Source organism: Paramormyrops kingsleyae, chromosome 25 (genome assembly GCF_048594095.1).
Source record: "Paramormyrops kingsleyae isolate MSU_618 chromosome 25, PKINGS_0.4, whole genome shotgun sequence".
NCBI classification, from domain to species: Eukaryota; Metazoa; Chordata; class Actinopteri; order Osteoglossiformes; family Mormyridae; genus Paramormyrops; species Paramormyrops kingsleyae.
Window position 1 is genome coordinate 4,819,033 of NC_132821.1, and position 20,629 is coordinate 4,839,661.

General features: G+C 42.1%; 1 protein-coding gene across 9 annotated transcripts in view; it reads left to right on the forward strand.

The window, feature by feature from the left end:
- LOC111834456 (glutamyl aminopeptidase-like) overlaps positions 1-14,399 on the forward strand; it is a 52,880-nt gene extending 38,481 nt beyond the window's left edge. For all 9 annotated transcript variants that reach the window (XM_072707696.1, XM_072707700.1, XM_023793767.2 and 6 more), the window contains 15 exons: positions 1,840-1,953; positions 2,045-2,179; positions 2,802-2,867; positions 3,087-3,152; positions 3,258-3,418; positions 4,018-4,100; positions 4,243-4,376; positions 4,497-4,552; positions 4,707-4,857; positions 5,633-5,706; positions 5,943-6,044; positions 6,412-6,585; positions 7,531-7,671; positions 13,475-13,556; positions 13,871-14,399. In XM_072707696.1, coding sequence (XP_072563797.1) covers positions 1,840-1,953; positions 2,045-2,179; positions 2,802-2,867; positions 3,087-3,152; positions 3,258-3,418; positions 4,018-4,100; positions 4,243-4,376; positions 4,497-4,552; positions 4,707-4,857; positions 5,633-5,706; positions 5,943-6,044; positions 6,412-6,585; positions 7,531-7,671; positions 13,475-13,556; positions 13,871-14,020 — 1,689 coding nt within the window. In that variant the 3' untranslated portion in view covers positions 14,021-14,399. The remainder of the gene's footprint in view (positions 1-1,839; positions 1,954-2,044; positions 2,180-2,801; positions 2,868-3,086; positions 3,153-3,257; positions 3,419-4,017; positions 4,101-4,242; positions 4,377-4,496; positions 4,553-4,706; positions 4,858-5,632; positions 5,707-5,942; positions 6,045-6,411; positions 6,586-7,530; positions 7,672-13,474; positions 13,557-13,870) is intronic.
- The last annotated feature ends 6,230 nt before the right edge of the window (positions 14,400-20,629 follow it).

Here is a 20,629-nt window from a genome sequence, read left to right on the forward strand (position 1 = left end):
CACAGTACCAAAAACATACTGAGGTTAATTGGAGTTTCCAAATTGCCCATGATGTGTCTGTGGCAGAGAGAAAGGCTGTGTCCACATGGCAAGCAGCAAACTACTAGGTGAAAAATTCACTTTTGCATTCACACCACCAGTGGGGAATGGCCCGGCGCTTGTGAAAGGCGCTGGATGGGTTAGTACTATGTCATGAAAGAGTGCTTGCCATAACAAAAAGTGCGATTGTAAAGTGCTTTTCTGCTTGAAATAAAATGATTTACATTGTTGATTCATACAAAACAGCATTTGTTCTCTTGCTGTTGGATCAAAGAGTGCATATATAAGTGTGTTTACTTTTGCTAAATATGCTTACAAAAAACAACCTGCTATCCCTGTCTCTGCATTTAAATACCTCCAAGCATAATTTTTCTGAATTAAGTCTCAATATGATTTTAAAGTGACGTAAAATTATTCGTGGTACTGGGACAATGCAATTATTAATTTCTTCTCCATGTTGTTAAGCGATTTGGTTTCCAAGTTGCTGAACGTACCAGTCACAGTCCTAAGTTTATATCTAATTGGATAGCGCTTTGCTAGAGGTCAGCGAGCGAGGTGAAAGGAAGATTTGAAGTTCGAGTGGTGCGGTGTAGCGGCAAAAACTGGGTGGAGGTTGGCGCTCGAGGCAGCATTGCACTGGCAGGGAGCGGCTCCGTTCCCCCATTGACTTACAATGGTGCCAAAATTTTGCCCATTGCCATGGGGTTGCAGCCTCATTGAGTGTGTGTGCCCTACAATGGGTTGGTGCCCTGCTCTGGGTTGTTTCCTGCCTGAAGGCTCCAGGATAGGCTCCAGACCGTGAATAGGATTACAGAAAATAGATGGATGGAAATATCAAATAAAGGAAAAGGGGATGATAGGGAAAAAACAGAGAAAACAATACTACTGTCAGGGTCTGTACCGTCCAACCCCGCCCTCTGCGACCCTTCCCTATTTGGCCAGCAGGCAGTGCTGGCCATTCTACCTCTCCCCCTCTCTGTATTAGTTCCTAGTCTTCCCTATGTGTTTTCTCCATTCCCTGAATTGCTGCACAGTGTAGTGGGCTGGGTTTGTGGCTCAGCTTGTAAACCTGGACGTCATGAGTGCATTTTTGTTCCAAGTTTCCTAGTGTTGTAATTCCTAGTGTGTGATTAGTGTTCCTAGTTTCAGTTTTCTATGTCCTAGTTTTCTATGTTTCTTTGTTCTGTGTTTATTTAGTGTTACTGCTTGCAGCTGTGTCTCGTTGTTATTCTGCCTCATTTGATTGGTTAATTGATTATGACTTACCTGTTTCTTGTTTGCTCCAGTTTTCTAGGTGTATTTAAGTTCTTGCCTTAGTTAATTTCCTCATTTGATCATTGTGTTAGGATGTGGTCGGATGTGGTCGGATGTGCTCGGATGTGCTCGGATGTGGTCGGATGTGGTCGGATGTGCTCGGATGTGGTCGGATGTGCTCGGATGTGGTCAGTCTCGTCCTCTGTTCCTTTGACTGCTCCTGCTCCCCATTTGTGTTATCCTACAATTTCTTGTAGTTCTTGTTTTCCCCGTTTACTTTTGACCCCTCATGGTCCTTTATTTTCCCTTGTGTGTTCAGCTTGTTTACTGAACCCCTTTTTGTCTTGGAGCCACTAGTGGATCATCATCTTTTTCCCTCCTGCACCATGCCGAGCTGTAACAACTGGCATGTAATGTGCTGCCACGTAACACCCATGAAAAGATAAGGTTGAGAAAAAGAAGGCAGAAATGTGAATTTGAAACTCTGGCCCTTCCAATATAAAGCCTATCTATAGAGTAACCTATTGCATTAACATCCATTTACAGTGGTTTGGCAACATTGTCACAATGGATTGGTGGGATGATCTCTGGCTCAATGAAGGCTTTGCCAGTTTCTTCGAATATGTTGGAGTGAACATAGCAGAGCCAACATGGGAAATGGTGAGCCTTTTACGGATGTGTCAGAATTTATTGAAAGCACTCTGACATACTGGAAGTGGCAGAGGGCTGAACACTCTTATCTCTCTGACAGCGTGACATTATGCTAATCGACGACGTCCTGCCTGTCATGGTTGACGATGCACTTCTCTCGTCTCACCCAATCATCGTGAATGTGTCGAGTCCAGCTGAGATCACATCAGTGTTTGACGGTATATCATACAGCAAGGTAAAGCTCTTATCCAAAAAATACAACCATTAACAACTGTAGCTACCAAGAGTCTGACGATTGCAGCTTAATAGTTATCTGTGTTGGGGAGTAGCTAGTTACATGTAATGGCGTTATGTAATTAAATTACAAAATAAATGTAATTGTCATCCATTATAGTTACTGAGAAAAGAGATGTAATTAAATTAGTTACTAATCAGAATGTTGGCAATTATAAAGGGGTTCAATCTGAATATTCTTTTTAGTAAATATGTAGAATATAACATTCATTTTGTTACTTTACATCTTTTTGCCCTGCCGAAAGGCCTTTTTTCGGGGATATATTCATACAACACAGGTCTGCAAAGCTGTTGGAACTTTTCAGCTTTATTGTCCAATTTCACACATTTGTTGGAAAAGCAATGAAAAAGTAATCAAATCTTAGTAGATTTTTGAATGAGGTAACCAGTAATCTGTAACCTATTACATTTCAAAAGTAATATTCCCAACACTGATAGCTATTACAATCATTTGCACCATTTTCAATATCAAAGCAATCACTGCTTTATTATCAAATATGTGTCATATAAGTTAACATTATTAATGTACAACATTACTTATTCTGCCCTCTCTCTGCCTGTAGGGGGCTTCTATTTTGAGGATGCTGGAAGATTTAATGGGCTATGATATTTTCAGGCAAGGTTGTCAGGTAGGTTTCTCATTAAAATAGCATTTCTTCGTATAGACTGACAGAAAGTTTCAATCCATAACATTCATTACTGAAAGCTGGGGGTTTGACACTTATACATCTAAAAACATTGATAATTGGAAAAAAGTTACAAAATAAATAAAATCTTGTTTTTTGATGGAACAGAATGAAGATTTGGCTTTGAATGTGTAACTTATTTATTTTTTTTATCTTCCCCAGCAATATCTACAAGACTTTAAGTTTAAGAATGCTAAAACGTCTGATTTTTGGGCTACTTTAGCAAAGGTAAATGTTAATCCTATTGTCTCTTTCTGTTTACTGTCATGCCCACCCGCATGCACAATGCGGTGTACTAAGTTTATGAGTGATTGCAGTGCTGTGGCTGTACAGGTTAGTGGATTACCTGTAGCAGACATCATGGACACATGGACCAAACAGATGGGCTACCCTGTGGTGGACGTCACCATAGTTGGGACACAAGCCACACTAACGCAACAGCGCTTCCTGCTGGATCCCAATGTAGATCCCTCTCAGCCACCTGTCCCGCTGAGGTAAGCCGGTCACTGCATTGTATTGTTTCAGCAGCGTTCCCATGAGGCACTTTGAGACTCAGAAGAGCTGTGCCCCCACAGCGCAATTGCCTTTCTTCAGAAGATAAGACTCACGTTTAACTACATCGCCCATAATGTGTGAATGAAACTCACAAAACTGCAGGATTCACTAACTTTTAGTAGTAACTGCTACAGCATGCTTAGAAGAATGATTGATTATTTAATTTAATTATTATTATTTTTATTCACAAATTAGACCAATATCAGTGGAGTGTTAGATTGGCAAAATTTATTTGAATTTTAAAATTAATTTTATTTAAAAATACATTTTAATTTTACCAGTCCAAATGGTACATACTATATTTATTTTATATACTCCTGATGCCAAGCATCTTTTTTCAAAATAAGGCCTTTAAGCCAATTGTGGCTGCTGTTATACCGGCATGGCTGACCCCTTCCTGACATCACTCATTCATAGACTGGGATTCCTCCCACACCGTAAATTGAGAGCCCTGATTTCTCCCATTAAGAGATTCACCTCTGCTATGCCACACACTCAGTGAAAATGAATCATTTGGCTATTATTCACTTCTTTATAGCTACAAATGGACCATCCCTATTAAATGGGAAGCTACCGACAGTAAGAAGTATGATAGCACAATATTTGATAAAGCAAATACAGGTAAGAACAAATCATTATTTCCAAATTTATAAAAATAATAGATTTTTACCATTTTTTAGTCTGAAACCACAGTAATTTTTCATAGTCTAATGTGGATGTGAGCAGTTCTATATCCTAACCAATGACTTTTTTTTTGGTTCAGATTTAATTCTGCCTGACTATACAAATGCAGATGGACTAATAAAATTAAACAAAGGTCACATGGGCTTCTACAGGACCAACTACAATAGCAACATATGGGATAGCGTGAACCAGTATCTTACCACAAATCATTCGGTAATTTTGTTTGATCAGTCTTTTTTGGATTGGCACTAATACTGTTATGACTGCCCTTGCATTACTATGCTTTTGACACTGCAATCAGCACTGACCCATAATGTTGTTTATATTTTAAAGGTATTTACAGCAGTGGACAGGTGTGGCTATATTGACGACATATTTGCTCTGGCTCGGTAAGGGTCCCTATTGAAGATACATTTTGCCGTACATTACATATAGCTACTTCCTACACAATAATGTGTTTTTGTTCAAGTGAAGTTTAGAAATAAATGATCAAAAACGCATCATTTATTGGTGTTGAGTTTCTTCACTGCTGCTTTAAAACAGGGCAGATGTTGTGGACTATGGGGCCGCCTTCAATCTGACTAAATACTTGAGTAGTGAGAAGGATTACATCGTTTGGGCGCGAGTGGCATCCTCAATCTCATACTTGCAGGACATGCTGATGGATGATGATGATCTCTACCCTAAATTTCAGGTTGGACTTGGTGAATAAGAGTGATGTTTTCCGTATGTAGGTATATTTGTTCATTGAGTGAAAGATTTGGTAACATTTTCTGTGAATGCCATGTCTACAAGAATCTATGAACACATTATAATGCATTCATAGAGCTTTATAAACATGGCTATTAATATTTATAAAAAGGTTTAACACATTATAGCCATGTCTATTATGTATTATGAATGCTTTTTGAAGCTCTCATCTAATCTATGCACTCATTCATTCTTAAACAGACCATTATAATCTATTATGAAGGTATGTATAGTGCATTATATATGAAAGCTTAACTGGAGCTTATGTAGTGCTACAATCAAGACTATAATGCCTTATGACTCTTAATAGAAGATGTTGTAATACTTTAATTCTTATACTAGCCATTATAATGCATTATGAAGGTATCTATAATGCATTATAAATGACAGTTTCAAGTAAAGTGTTACCAAAGATTTTGGTCTTTTGAAATAATCCTAACCCCTCTGTGGTGCAAAGGTGCCCCCTATCAGCACTATTGTTTGACTGTCGCCGCCATTAAAGGATACCTTCACTCATTTAAAATATGCTGAGTAATCACCTGTTAAAACAGTACCACTCAATTCAGGTGACACTTATTCACCATATGAGAGTGAAACACATTGGTATCTTAGGAATCAGGAATTACTTCACCAGCTGAAACAACCCTGTGCCACGCCATTAAAGACCACAGACTTCACTGCTAGTTCCTATTTAATCACATTTCTTTCTATTCTCAAAGAAACATTTCCGTGATCAAGTTCTGACTGTGGTCAGAGAGCTAGGCTGGACGGACACTGGAAGTCAGATTGAGAGGTGAGAAAGTTATAATCAAAATGCAGATTCTGAGGTACAAAACAAAAAGCATATTCTGAAAGCCATCTGAAAAAGTTCAGTATTCTGAGATATTGTATTACAGATATATGATCTTCAAATGTAGCATAAAGTTTAAAGACTGAGGGCTACAGATATGCATCACAACACCAGTGTCAAGAACCATGAGTTATGTGAATTTATACAAATCTATCTCCTTTGTTGTCCCTGACCTACAGACTCCTGAGAGAGACTGTCCTGGGAATCGCCTGTGCAATGGGTGATGAAGAATCTCTTAATATGTCCTCCACTTTGTTCACACAGTGGCTTAACGACAAAATGTAAATATGCAAATTTTATAGTTGTCCATTTAACACTACAGAGGGGAACGATTTTAAAAACATGAATGAATGCAAAGTAAATGCATATGTAGCTAGAAAGTGGATGGATGTGAAAATAATGTGCCATGAGTGAATACATTTATTTGACAAAATCGACATTATTGTGTGGCTTTATTTGATAATGATAATGTTCTGCTTCTCAAAGAATAAAAAATCATCAATGGTCTGTCAATCAAATGGTAAAACACCCAATTGGAATAGTGTGTCTTTATCATTATGACAGGATGTGTCTAATATCATCCTTCATTAACAATAACTTACACTTATGCAAATGGGAAATAAAACATCATTTAATTTTTCATTACAGTAGTCTAGGTGTCAATCTTCGCCTTCTGGTTTATCGTTATGGTATGAAGAATTTGGGCGATGAGGCATCGTGGACCAAAATGTTTGACCTGTACCAGAAAGCGACTTTGGCCCAGGAGAAGGAGAAGCTGCTGTATGGGCTGGCGTCAGTGGAGAACGTGTCACTGTTAGACCAGTAAGCAGATAATCACCAGGAGATGAAACATAGCTCCAGATCTGATAGCAGGGACCTGGTAACCATGTTAACAGCAGATGCAAAATCAGTCTTCTACATTTTTGGTTCTATTCATCGTTGCACTATGCCTTAGAAAGTCAAAAATGTATTTATGAGTTTCACCATTGAATTTTATTACAATTGACCAGAGGTGGATAGTTCAAGTCCAGAAAGCAAAAATCCAGATCAAGATTTTATTTCACCCAACCAGTTGAGTACTCTGTGACTGTGACTCTTTATACTCAAGTGGTTGGTTGAAACAAAATCTTGGTCTGGATTTTTACTTCCTGAACCAGTTCTATCCACCTCTGCAGTTGACGTTAGAAATTTTAAATGGATTTGTAAGAGAGAAAAAAAAAATCCCACATATTCTAGTCAACAAGTGTCAAACTACAGTCCTGGGGGGCCGGAGCCCTGCACATTTTTGGGTTTCCCCTCGTTTAACACACCTGATTCAACTCCTTGCAACTCCTTGTGCTAATTACCACACAGCCCTTGAGCTGAATCATTTGTGGAGGAACAGGGAAAAAACTAAGCGACACAGGGCTCTGGCCCCCCAGGACTGCAGTTTGACACCCCTGTTCTAGTCTGATCACACAGTCTACTAAATTAAAACTGTATACTTCCTTCACCTGGCTGTTTCCCAACAGGAAAAACAAGAAGCTAAACTGAAGTACAAGGGTTTATGTCCCATTTTTTATTGTTAACCATATCACTTGAGATCTGAGGAAATTGATTTACTGCATCTGTTAATAAATAACCCTGGAATATTTATAAAAAAAATAGTATCCACAAGTACATGTAAAAACAAGATATAGGAAAATGATCAGATTGGAAAATAGGAGGAATCAAAGAGGATGAATCTATTGCTTCTTTTTAAACGTTAAAACTATTTTTTAATTACAGGTTGCTTGAGGCAACAAAAGATGAGAAGATAATCAGAAGTCAGGATGTGTTTACCGTGATCAGATACATTTCTCTGAACAAATATGGGAAGACGATGGCGTGGGACTGGGTCATACTGAATTGGGAGTATCTTGTCAACCGGTAAGAATAGCTCTTTTTAATGAATTTGTTTCATTTAGTGAATCAGCTTAACCTTTAACAGGATCAATATCAATTTTTTTTTTTTAGGAAAATTTCCCAGCTGGATTTAGTTATAACACCACCATAGATTACAAAAGCACACTGAGATTACTGGCTACTGTGAGCATTTAACCTATCAAGCTGACTAACAGCACCTCACAATACTTACATATGTTCAACATTTAACATACAACTGGGTTTGGGTGCTTACATTTACACTTAAATATATCATGTTTAAAAAATTTAATAAATGGGTAACACTTAACTTGAAGCCATCACCTACAATGCAATATAGATACCTTCATAACGGTCGATATAAAAATTTAAAAAGCAGTACAGCGTCTTCTATTGACAGTCATAAGACATTATAGTGTTGATCACAATATTTCATAAGCTCCAATGGAAATCTCATGGATAATGTATTATGACGGTATCTATAGTACATTACAATGGCTGGTATAAGCATTAAGGATGCTTTGTACTGAATTATAAAGGTATCTAAAATGCATTATAGATGAGAGCTTCATAAAGCATTCGTAATGCAAAATAAATATGGATATAATATGTTATCCTTTTTAAAAATATGTATAGCCATGTTTATTATGCTTTATGAATGCATTATAATGTATTATGAATGTGTTCATAGATTCTTATAGACATGGCATTCATAGAAAGGGTTATTAATGAATGATTATACCCTGATTTGGGATTGCAAATACAGCAGAAATACTGTATTAGAGGGCCTGTCACTGTGAAATTCTGAAATCCCGATATTTACTAGTGGAAGAATCTAAAACAATGGTTACTTTCTGAACCAGGTCTATCCACCTCTGCAGTTGACATTAGAAATTTTAAATGGATTTGTAAGAGAGAGAAAAAAATTCCCATTCATTCTAGTCAACGGGTGTCAAACTCCAGTCCTGGAGGGCCGGAGCCCTGCACATTTTTGGGTAACCCATCTGCTTCTGGCTGACTACCTGCTGTGTGTACAAAAAACATGACAGGAAAAAGACAGTAATTTTCTCTCCATGACAAATATCCATCCATCCATCCATCATCTACCGCTTGTCCGGGGTTAGGGTTGCGGGGGCAGCAGCTTCAGGAGAGGCACCCAGACCTCCCTCTCCCCAGCTACCTCCACCAGCTCCTCGGGGAGGACACCGAGGCGTTCCCAGGCCAGCCGAGAGATATAATTTCTCCAGCGAGTCCTGGGTCTGCCCCGGGGCCTCCTCCCTGTAGGACATGCACGGAAAAACTCTCCGGGTAGCCGCCCAGGAGGCATCCGCACCAGATGTCCAAACCACCTCAACTGGCTCCTTTCGACGTGAAGAAGCAGCAGTTCTACTCTGAGGCCCTCCCGGATGTCCGAACTTCTCACCCTATCCCTAAGGGAGAGCCCAGACACCCTGCGGAGAAACCTCATTTCGGCCGCCTGTATTCGCGATCTCATTCTTTCGGTCATTACCCATAGCTCATGACCATAGGTGAGGGTAGGGACAAAGATGGACCAATAGATCGAGAGCTTTGCTTTTTGGCTTAGTTCTTTCTTAGCCACGACGGACCGGTTAAGCGCCTGCAAAACTGTAGACGCCGCTCCGATTCGTCTATCCAGCTCCCGATCTTACCTACCCTCACTCGTGAACAAGACCCCGAGATACTTAAACTCCTCCACTTGAGGCAGTACGTCTTCCCCAACCCGAAGAGGGCAAACCACCCGTTTCCGGCTGAGAACCATGGTCTCGGACTTGGAGGTGCTAATCCTCATCCCTGCCGCTTCGCACTCGGCTGCGGACCGCCCCAGTGCATGCTGGAGATCCCCAGCAGATGAAGCCAACAGGACGACATCGTCTGCAAAAAGCAGCGAGGCAATCCTGAGGCCACCAAACTGGACACCCTTCACACCCTGGCTGCGCTTAGAAATCCTGTCCATAAATATTATAAACAGGACCAATGACAAAGGGCAGCCCTGACGGAGCCCAACACGCACCGGGAACACGTCCGACTTATTACTGGCAATGCGGACCAAGCTTCTGCTCTGTTCGTACAGGGACCGGATCGCCCACAACAGCGGACCCCAGACCCCATACTCCCGAAGCACCCCCCACAGAGCACCTCGGGGAACCCGGTCGTAAGCCTTTTCCAAATCCACAAAACACATGTAGACTGGATAGGCAAACTCCCAGGCCCCCTCCAGTACCCTTGCAAGGGTATAAAGCTGGTCCAGTGTTCCACGACCAGGACGAAAACTGCATTGTTCCTCCTGAATCCGAGATTCGACTATCGATCTCACCCTCCTCTCCAGTACCCCGGAATAGACTTTCCCAGGGAGGCTGAGAAGTGTGATCCCCCTGTAGTTGGAACACACCCTCCGGTCCCCTTTCTTAAATAAGGGGACCACCACCCCGGTCTGCCAATCCAGCGGCACCGTCCCTGACCTCCACGCACTGTTGAGAAGGCGTGTCAGCCACGACAGCCCCACAACATCCAGAGCCTTCAGGTACTCCGGGCAGATCTCGTCCACCCCCGGGGCCCGGCCACCACGGAGCTCTTTAACCACCCTGGCCACCTCAGCCCCAGTGATGTGCAAGCCCCCCCCAGCACCCTCAGGCTCTGTGCCCTCAGATGTCTCAAAGGCAGTGTGCGTAGATGTATCTGAGGCAGAGTTGAGGAGGTCCTCAAAGTACTCCTTCCACCTCCAGGTGATGTCCCCAGGTGAGGTCAACAGCACCCCCCCCCCACTATAAATAGTAGGAACCAGGAGCTGCTTCCCCCTCCTGATACTCCGGATGGTTTGCCAGAACCTTTTTGAGGCTGACTGAAAGTCACTTTCCATGGCCTCGCCGAACTCCTCCCACGCCCGGGTTTTTGCATCTGCGACCGCCCAAGCTGCATTCCGCCTGGCACGCCGGTACTCGTCTGCTGCCTCCGGAGACCCCCAGGCTAATAATTCCCGGTAAGCCTCCTTCTTCAGCTTCATGGCCCCCCTCACCTCTGGTGTCCACCATCGGGTACGGGGGTTACCGCCACGACTGGCACCGACCACCCTGCAGCCACAGCTCCGTACGGCCGCTTCCACAATGGAGGTCCGGAACAGTGTCCATTCAGACTCAATGTCCCAAACCTCCCCCGGCATGCAGTTGGAATTCTGCTGGAGGCACGAGTTAAAGCTCCAGTGAACAGGAGCCTCTGCCAGACATTCCCAGCATACCCTCACTATGCGCTTGGGTCTACCAGGTCTGACCGGCTTCCTCCCCCGCCACCTGAGCCAACTCATCACCAGGTGGTGATCAGTTGACAGCTCTGCCCCTCTCTTTACCCGAGTGTCCAAGACGGAAGGCCACAGATCAGATGATACGATTATAAAATCGATCATCGACCTGTAGCCCCGGGCATGTTCGTACCATGTCCACTTATGGACACCCTTATACTCGAACATGGTGTTCGTTATGGACAAACCATGCATTCCACAGAAGTCCAATAACAGAACACCACTCGGGTTCAGATCAGGGAGGCCGTTCCTCCCAATCACCCCCTTCCAGGTCACACTGTCATTGCCCACGTGAGCGTTGAAGTCCCCCAGAAAAACGATGGAATCCCCCCGCGGCACACCAAATAGCATACCGCTAAGGGAATCCAAGAAGGCCGGGTTCTCCGAACTGACATTCGGCGCATAAGCGCAGATGACAGACAGAGACCTATCCCCAACCCGAAGGCGCAGGGAAACAGCCCTCTCATTCACCGGGGTAAACTCCGTTGTTAATTCACCGAGCTGTGGGGCCACCAATAGCCCCACCCCAGCCCGGCGTCGCTCACCCGCCGCAACTCCAGAGTAAAAGAGCGTCCAGCCCCTCTCCAGGAGATTGGTTCCAGAACCCAAGCTATGTGTTGAGGTGAGCCCGACTATATCTAGTCGATACCTCTCAACCTCACGCACAAGCTCAGGCTCCCTCCCCACCAGAGAGGTGACATTCCATGTCCCGAAAGCCAGTTTTGTCAGCCGGGGATCGGACCGCCAGGGCCTCCCTTGGCCGCGACCCGATCCACAAAGCACCGAACCCCTGACATTCCCCCTGCGGGTGGTGGGCCCACCTGGGGACAGTCCCGCGTGCCTCTTTCGGGCTATGCCCGGCTGGGCCCCACGGGCCAAGGCCCGGCCACCAGGCGCTCACCAACGGGCCCCTCCCCCAGGCCTGGCTCCAGGGTGGGGCCCCGGTGACCCTAGTCCGGGCGAGGGAAATGGGACTTTGCTTTTAAACTTTTTCATGGGGTTCTTTTGGACTCATCAAAGCTTACGATAAAGCCAATGAGATACAGCAGCGAAACCACAATATGTTATATTTATATATTTATAAATATATTTATGTACAGTCCTGTATTACAGCATATTTGAGTTATACAGTTCAGTGATTTAATTTCAGTACTGTAACTTGAAAAGCATTTTAAACAGCTGTACTGTATTTTGAAAGGGTCAATAAAATTCAGTAAATAGCGATGCCATCCGTTTTACTACCTTAGATTCATGCAGTAAATATACAAATGTCAATTAGATGGTAATCTGAGACATAAAGAAAAAGAAAAAAATCGGTTATATTTATCATCCGCTTATAGTGATCAATTTCACCCAGACAGACGTGATCATTATAAGCGGATTCCACTGTATTATTAAACATTTTGGTCATCATAATCAGAATAACTGAATACAACCTGTGTTACTTTACTGTTTTCTACATATATGAATGTTAGAATATTATGATAAATATTAATAATCATTTTTAGGGCATATCACCCAGCCCTAGTCAAACCTGATCCTTGGAACAAACAGTGAGGGGGTCTGAGAAAAATCCTAACGACTAAACATACTTCTTACGCCCAGATCGTCTGATCCTTGTGTGTGCCATGCCCCCCTCATTACCTCGTGTGGCTGCCCAATTGTCATCAGCTGTTCCTTGTGCTTTCCTACCCGTCTGGTGTATTTAGTCGACGTCTGTACCTGTATTCCCTAGTTCTGTCATTGATGTTGTCCGACGTAGTGCCTGGTCCTGTCCCTGTCTGCCCATCTGTAATCAATAAACCCCGTTTGCCTGTCAGTCCGGCTCAGCTTGCCTGCTCGCCTGCACCGATCGTAACAGTACTGAGCATTTTGTAATGTTGCACCCCATTACAATAATGTTTATTTCAGTGTGATTTGTTTATTAAAATTAGATTTCAGTTTGCGGTCCTTTCAATTTGCTGCATTTTTCATGTTATGAATTTATTTAAAGGCAGTTCTAAGGGAATTTTACATAAAAATGGAGCACTGAATAAAAAAAATTATTATATTGAGCTAATTATTAGTATTAGTAAAAAATTATGATAAAATATTTTGCCACCTCACCGAGCTCTAGTTCCAGTACTGAGTAAAGCACTGTATCCCAGTCTGAGATTATTGACAGACTTGAATCTACTCATGCCAACCTTACCATTGTTCACTGTTACCATTGTTCGCTGTTACCATTTTTCCCTGTTACATCTCCAAGACTTTATAATCCTTGTCACACAAGTACCTCAAAGTGACCTGACTTGTTTCCAGAATGAGCCATACATATTTGGAAGCACCTGCTTTTGTCATATTATAACCCCCTATTTACTAATTTCCCTGTTTTGCATTAAGTAGTATTTGGATTTGAGTATAAAATCATGTTGGCTGAATTAAAATTCATCCATTGGGGTACTATCACTGTCACATCGTTCACATTTTTCACTGTTGTGTTTAAACCTGATTCAGGTACACCATCAATGACAGGAATCTGGGTCGTCTTGTGGCCAGGATCACCCCAACATACAATACAGAGCTCCAACTCTGGCAGGTGAGAGGAACAGGACATTGTGGATCATGGATAAAACTGCTTTTCTTTGATGGTCGAGATCTGTGTGATGATTTAACTAGCTTTATTAGTATTATTGTTCATAGTTTACTGATGTCACCAAAAATTAGAAACAGCGGTATACATTTAAAATAAAATTAATTATATAAAACAAAAAGTACCAAAGCCAAAAATAAAAAAAGCAAAAAGCACCAGGCTTGGTTTCTACCTTTAGCAGTCTCCAGTTTAGTGAGTGAAGTTCATTGTAAAGTCTAAGATTCAACCGGTGAGGTTTCTCTTTGCCGTTTTTATTCTAGATGCAGAAATTCTTCCAGCAGTATCCTGAGGCAGGGGCGGGGGAGTCCTCCAGACTGCAGGCTGTGGAGACAGTGAGGAGTAACATAGACTGGGTGAAGAGAAACAAGGCTGAGATCAACCATTGGCTCAACAGCAATGTGGCTTATTAACTGATGTACGTCATACATGCTAAACCGACAGATTTCCCATTCTTAATGTATGGAACTTAGTTAAACTAACTTAATTTCTGTTCATATGTAGTAAATCCGTTCCAGCTTGGTATTTTTTCCCATACACTGAACATAAAGGATTGCCATGATATTCTGAAGTTTAAACCTTTACCTGTGGAGATCCAATTCCATTTGCAACTTTAAAATGTATAAAGTGAGTCTAAGTGAAAGCCATATTCTCATTGCTAACACAGAGTCTGCAATCAGGTTAAAAAAAATAGCAAAATGATATCATTATTTTTGCTCATGATTGATTGTATGAACTTGCATTAGTATGAAATATTTTATCACTTTTTAAAATTAAATAATACAAGTGTGATTTTTTTTATTCTTCCATCATGGACAAAGACCTTATGAGCAGACCTGAAAAGTCTTCAGTCATACATAACTGCCCCCTTACCAACAGATTGTCACAAACTGGTGTTGAACTATCTCTTCTTTAGCTAGAAAACTGCTATTTTTGGCATTTTTTAATGTTTTTAGAAACACTGGCAGCATAAAACAGTGTCAATGCCCAGTTCATATATCTTATGGTAGATTTCTAGCATTTAACTAAATGTACAAGATCTAAAATTAAATTACCTTCACCCGATTCTTTCCTAACGACGAGTGAAACTAACGAATATTGCACCGCCGGGCCGACCGAGGCATCGCAAGCACAACGAAGGTTTTCCTTGTCGTCGGGATAGGACACACTTTCACACTTTCAGTTACAGTGCTGAACAGTAATGTAACAGGCACCCACTAAACTCAGTAGGAAAACACAGGGAGGCCAGACCATCTGGTACACATGCGGTGGGTAATTTACACAATGTTAAATTCATGCGAGGATCGCACAGGGTGCACATAAAACACGGGCAAACACAATAATGAAATACAACTATAATTCTAACTACAACAACAATACAACAGGGGCTATTTACAACTGCACGCAGAGCATGAAGGGACATTATAGCCCCGAAGGCGGTACACTATGTAATATCGAAGCCTTGCGAAGCCCTGGAGGCTTTCGCCAAATTGTGCTGGAAATGTGTTTCATAGCTTTTTTTTTAGTTCAAGTGCGACATCTAGTGGCCATACACAATATTGCAACTTTTTGTCAAATACGTAGTATCGTGTGCTTATACAACTTTTGCAATTTACAAATATTCATATTAATTTATGCATAATGTTATTGTTCTCATATCACAAAATTGTTGTGAATAAAGAATGTTACAAATTATTTGTAATGTCATATTAGTTTAATTTAATAAGCTAATAATTTAATGTCCTATTTATGAATTATGCTTATGTGATATGAACTGTGGGTTTGAGGTATGCGATTGTGTACAACTCGTCAGTCTCACCAGCCTTAGAGAAAATCCTTTCGCAGGGGACAGAGGATATAGATGTGCACAAGTAGTAAATTGCCAGTTTGAATTGGTTGGGAAACTGAATCTTGTGTTTCAATGAGTGGACTGTGTTGGGTTGGTGCTTCTATAATACAATCCATTACAGATTACTGAATACATGCTGTAAAATGTAATTTATGACGTACTCCGTTACATTAACCAAGGTTAGTAACATAATCCAAATACTTGGGATTACCTATCAAATATGAACCTCTCAGTGGCCAGCTAGATTTTGTGGTTCTTTAGGAAAAAAAAGTCACTCACAGAACTCCCACAGAAGGACCCAAAATATAATAAATATGGAAAAGAAACAAATCGAATTCATTTACAATTTATTTTATGTTCAAATTCTTTTAATACGTCAAGTTAAGATTAAATTGTACAATAATTCAAAGTGGATCAATACCCCCATACTTTGACATCGTTGAAGCATGGCACATGTGCTAATCCTCCGTGGGTCCACCTTCTGGTTAAGCTCCAGCGTTGGTTGGACCACGTGTCTGGAAATTGCACAGTTACTTTTTTGCACTAGTACGTGATCTGAACTGTCCCACCCTTTTTCTTGCCCAATTCCAGATATCCTCCAGGTCTGGAACTTGTCCAAGTGATCTTTTTCCAATTAAAGTAAGCATGTAAGCAAATCAGGGCATGTCTCTTATACTGAGTTGGGCTGCACAAGCAATCATGTTGGATGCCCCATCTGTCTACTGTCCACCAATCTGTACACTGAAAATAATAACATATATAGTGAGGGAAATAATTATTTGACCCCCTGCTGAATTCTTAAATTGACCCATTAATAAAGAAATGAGAAGCCTATAACTTGACTGGTAGGTTTATTTTAACAGAATATAAAAGAATAGAAAAGATAGATAGATCAACAAAACAAGCCAGAAAAATCATTATATAACAGTTACAAACCAATTTGTCATTTATCTAGAGAAATAAGTATTTGATCCCTTGCTTTAGTACTTGGTGCCGTAACCATTGTTGGCAAGTACAACTGTCAGATGTTTCTTGTAGTTGGTCACCAGGTTTGCATACAGCTCAGCAGGAATTTTCATCCACTCCTCTTTGCAGATCTCCTCCAAATCTTTAAGGTTTTTAGGCTGTCACTTGGATACACGAAGCTTGAGTTCCCTCCATAGGTTTTCTATGGGATTAAGGTCTGGAGACTGGCTAGGGCACTCCATGACCTTAATCTGCTTCTTCTTGAACCAGCTTAGGGTTGTTGTCTTGCTGGAAGACCCACCCACAATGTATTTTCAGTGCCCTGGCTGATGCAGGGAGGTTCTCTTCCAAGATTTTACACTACATGGCCCCATCCATCTTTCCTTCGATGCAGTGCAGCCGTCCTGTACCCTTGGCAGAAAAACACCCCCAAAGCATAATGCTTCCACCTCCGTGTTTGACAGTAGGGATGGTGATCCTGGGGTTACAGTCAGCATTCTTTTCCCAAGTAGAGTTGATGTCAAACGGTTCAAATAATTTCACCAACAGTTGTCAGTTTCTCACCAAGCTGCTTGCTGATGGTCATGTAGCCCATTCCACCTTTGTCAAGGCCAACAATCTTGTCTCTGACATCCTTAGACAGCTTTTTGGTGTCTCTCATGGTGATAAGATTGAAGATCTAGAAAGGTTAGTGACCAAAGAATACTGTTTAAACAAAGTAATGCCATTAAATGTGAATGCTGGCTTGGTATCTGTTAATGCTTAATTAAGTACTACTTGTGTTGTGTTAATGTATTAATTTCTTGCTGACTTGTGGGGGATCAAATACTTATTTCCCTAGATAAATGACAAATTGATTTGTACCTGTTACATAATGATTTTTTCTTGTTTGTTTTGTTGAAAATCTATCTTCTAATGTTGAAATAAACATACCACTGAAATTATAGACTTTTCATTTCTTTATAAATGGGTGAACTTAGGAATTCAATGGGGGGGTCAAATAATTATTTCCCTCATTGTATTTATGTTGTTACGATCCCCAGTCTAGGGTTAAGGATCCACAGAAAGGTAAGGGAAAGGGAGAGGGGAAGACGAGACAAGCGGGGAACGGGAAAAGGGAAGACAGGAAACAAAGGGATCTTTTTTTGTAGCAAAAAAGCAATAGCGAAAGACAAAGCTTGAGCAAGAACTCAAGCTTGATGTGATCAGTAGGCTTTATCTTCGACCGGAACACAGGGCCAGGGTCAGAGGTCAGAGGGCGGAAGGGGCGTGGCCGGAAACCGGGAGGCGGGCTGAAGCAGCGACTGGTGAGTGGAGCTTGGGGCAGAAGACTCAGGTGTCCTGTACACATCCAAATAGGGATGGGGCCGATCCGATCCAGTATCGGTATCGGGTTCCGATACCAGCTTAATTAACGGATCGGAAATTTCCGATCCAACCTGGAGAAATTTCCGATCCAGAGTTATATCTACAATGCTGTCTGCTGAAATGACTTCACAAGTGATCCCGGGCTAGGTGACGTGTCTGTGCTCCAATGAGACACTGAGAGAGATGACACGCCTCCTTTCAGGAAATCCTCTGCAGTTTGCAGGTAGCAGTTTAGCATTGAGCGCCATACAACATGTCCGCTGTGTGGAAACATTTTACGGTCGAAACACCGCAAAGTAAGACAGCAATGTGCAATGTTTGCAAAGCCGTTGTTCCGAGAGGTGGAACCTCCGTCGCGACGTTCAACACTACAAATATAATTAAACACCTGAAAAAGCACTGTGTTGCTGCCTAGTGGTGATTTATATCTGTGCTGTTTAATTCATATGACAGGGTTTGTTTCTTTGATGGTGTATATTGCACTAGTATCTAGTAATCCTGTCTTGAAATTTAAATAAATATCCATTTAAAGGATTGGCGAAATCTGCCAGACATTCTCTTCCACCCCATTCACTACACTACACACCCAGGATTTCCCTTCCCCCTTACTGACCCAGTTTTCCAGTCTTACAACTGATGAGATCATGAAAGTCATCTCATCTTCCAACCCTACCACCTGCCCACTGGATCCAATCCCTTCCACATTGCTCCAGACAATCTCTCTGGACCTTCTCCCCTTCATCACCACTATCATTAATGGCTCCATAACTTCCGGTCATGTACCAACAGCATTCAAAATAGCCAGGGTCATTCCCATCTTGAAAAAACCCACTCTAAATCCCTCGGACACTTGCAACTACCGACCAGTATCTCTTCTTTCCTTCCTTTCAAAAATCCTCGAACGCACAGTCTACAACCAGCTCTCTCTTTACCTCTCTCAGAACAACCTCCAGGATCCTAATCAGTCTGGCTTCAAAGCAGCTCACTCCACAGAGACTGCCCTCTTAGCAGTAACTGAGAAGCTGCATGCTGCTAGGTCAGCTAAACTGTCATCTGTCCTCATCCTTCTTGACCTATCAGCAGCATTTGACACGGTTAACCACAAGACTCTCCTATCCATCCTTAGGAGTCTTGGCATTGGTGGTTTGGCTTGGCAATGGCTTGCATCCTACCTCGAAGGCCGATCATACAGAGTGACATGGAAAGGACTCACATCTACCCCACGTAGTCTCTTCACTGGCGTCCCTCAGGGCTCTGTTCTTGGCCCACTCCTGTTCTCCCTCTATACCAAATCTCTTGGTGAGGTCATATCCTCTCATGGCTTCTCTTACCACTGCTATGCAGATGACACTCAACTCATCCTCTCCTTCCCTCCTTCAGACTCTCATGTCTCCACTAAGATGTCTGCATGTCTAGCTGATATCTCATCTTGGATGACCGCTCACCAACTGAAACTCAACCCTAGTAAAACGGAACTGCTGTACATCCCCGCTGACTCATCCCCCCTCCTGGACCTTGCGATCTCCCTCAACAACTCCCTGATCCGTCCTTCGGTTTCTGCTCGCAACCTTGGGGTTACCATGGACAATCGTCTATCCTTTTCCTCTCATATCGCCAACGTTTCCCGCTCTTGTCGGTTTCTCCTGTTTAATATCAGAAGGATACGTCCATTTCTTTCCACACAGGCTACCCAGATACTCGTTCAGTCCCTCGTCATCTCCCGCCTTGACTACTGCAACTCGCTCCTAGCGGGTTTACCACTGAGCGTCATTCGTCCCCTCCAACTGATTCAGAATGCAGCTGCTCGACTTGTTTTCAACCTTCCCAAGTTCTCCCACACCGCTCCTTTGCTGCGCTCCCTACACTGGCTTCCTGTGGCTGCCCGCATCAGATTCAAAACACTGATGCTCGCATACAAAGCCAAAAATGATCTGGCTCCATCCTACCTAAAAGACCTCATCACACCCCGCACTGCACCACGATCTCTCCGATCCTCCAGCACTGCTCGACTGGTCCCACCACCCCTCAAGGCACAAGGAAGACACACCTCCCGGCTCTTCTCTGTTCTGGCACCAAGTTGGTGGAATGAACTCCCCCTAGATGTCCGAACAGCTGAGTCACTGAATGTCTTCAAAAGACGACTTAAAACACACCTTTTCCAGAAATGCCTGAATTAGCACTTCTGGCATTATACTTGCATTACTTTAAAAAAAAAAAAAAAAAAAAAAAAAAAGCACTTTTCCAACAGAGTATTAGATCGATGGTATTCATAGCCTTGGTTTTTTATTGAGCTAGTATCGGGAAAAATTCATTGTGGAGTCTTAAAGCACTTATGTAAGTCGCTCTGGCTAAGGGCGTCTGCCAAATGATGTAAATGTAAATGTAAATGTAAACCCTTAAAGTTGCATATTTGTTTTCAGGATGGGATTTCTGCCGTTTTCTGACCTCATTCATAGACTTGCTTGTAGAGAAGTTTATTACAGCCTCATAAAATCAACAATAATGATAATAATCATAGTGATATTAAAGCAAATAGAGCTCTGGTATCGGAATAGTATCGGTATCGGCAGATATCCAAATTCAGGTATCGGAATCGGATCGGAAGTGAAAAAATATGGATCGGTGCATCCCTACACCCAAAACACTTACGGCACGTAACTCTCTCTCTCTCTCTCTCTATATATATATATATATATATATACTGTATTTCTAACTAAATCTAACCAAAAGCTTGGTATTTCACTTAGTATAATTATACTTATATCTAAATCACACTAACTACAAACATTTTTCACTAATACTATTGTAGGTCAAATAATAATAAATAAACTGCTCCCTC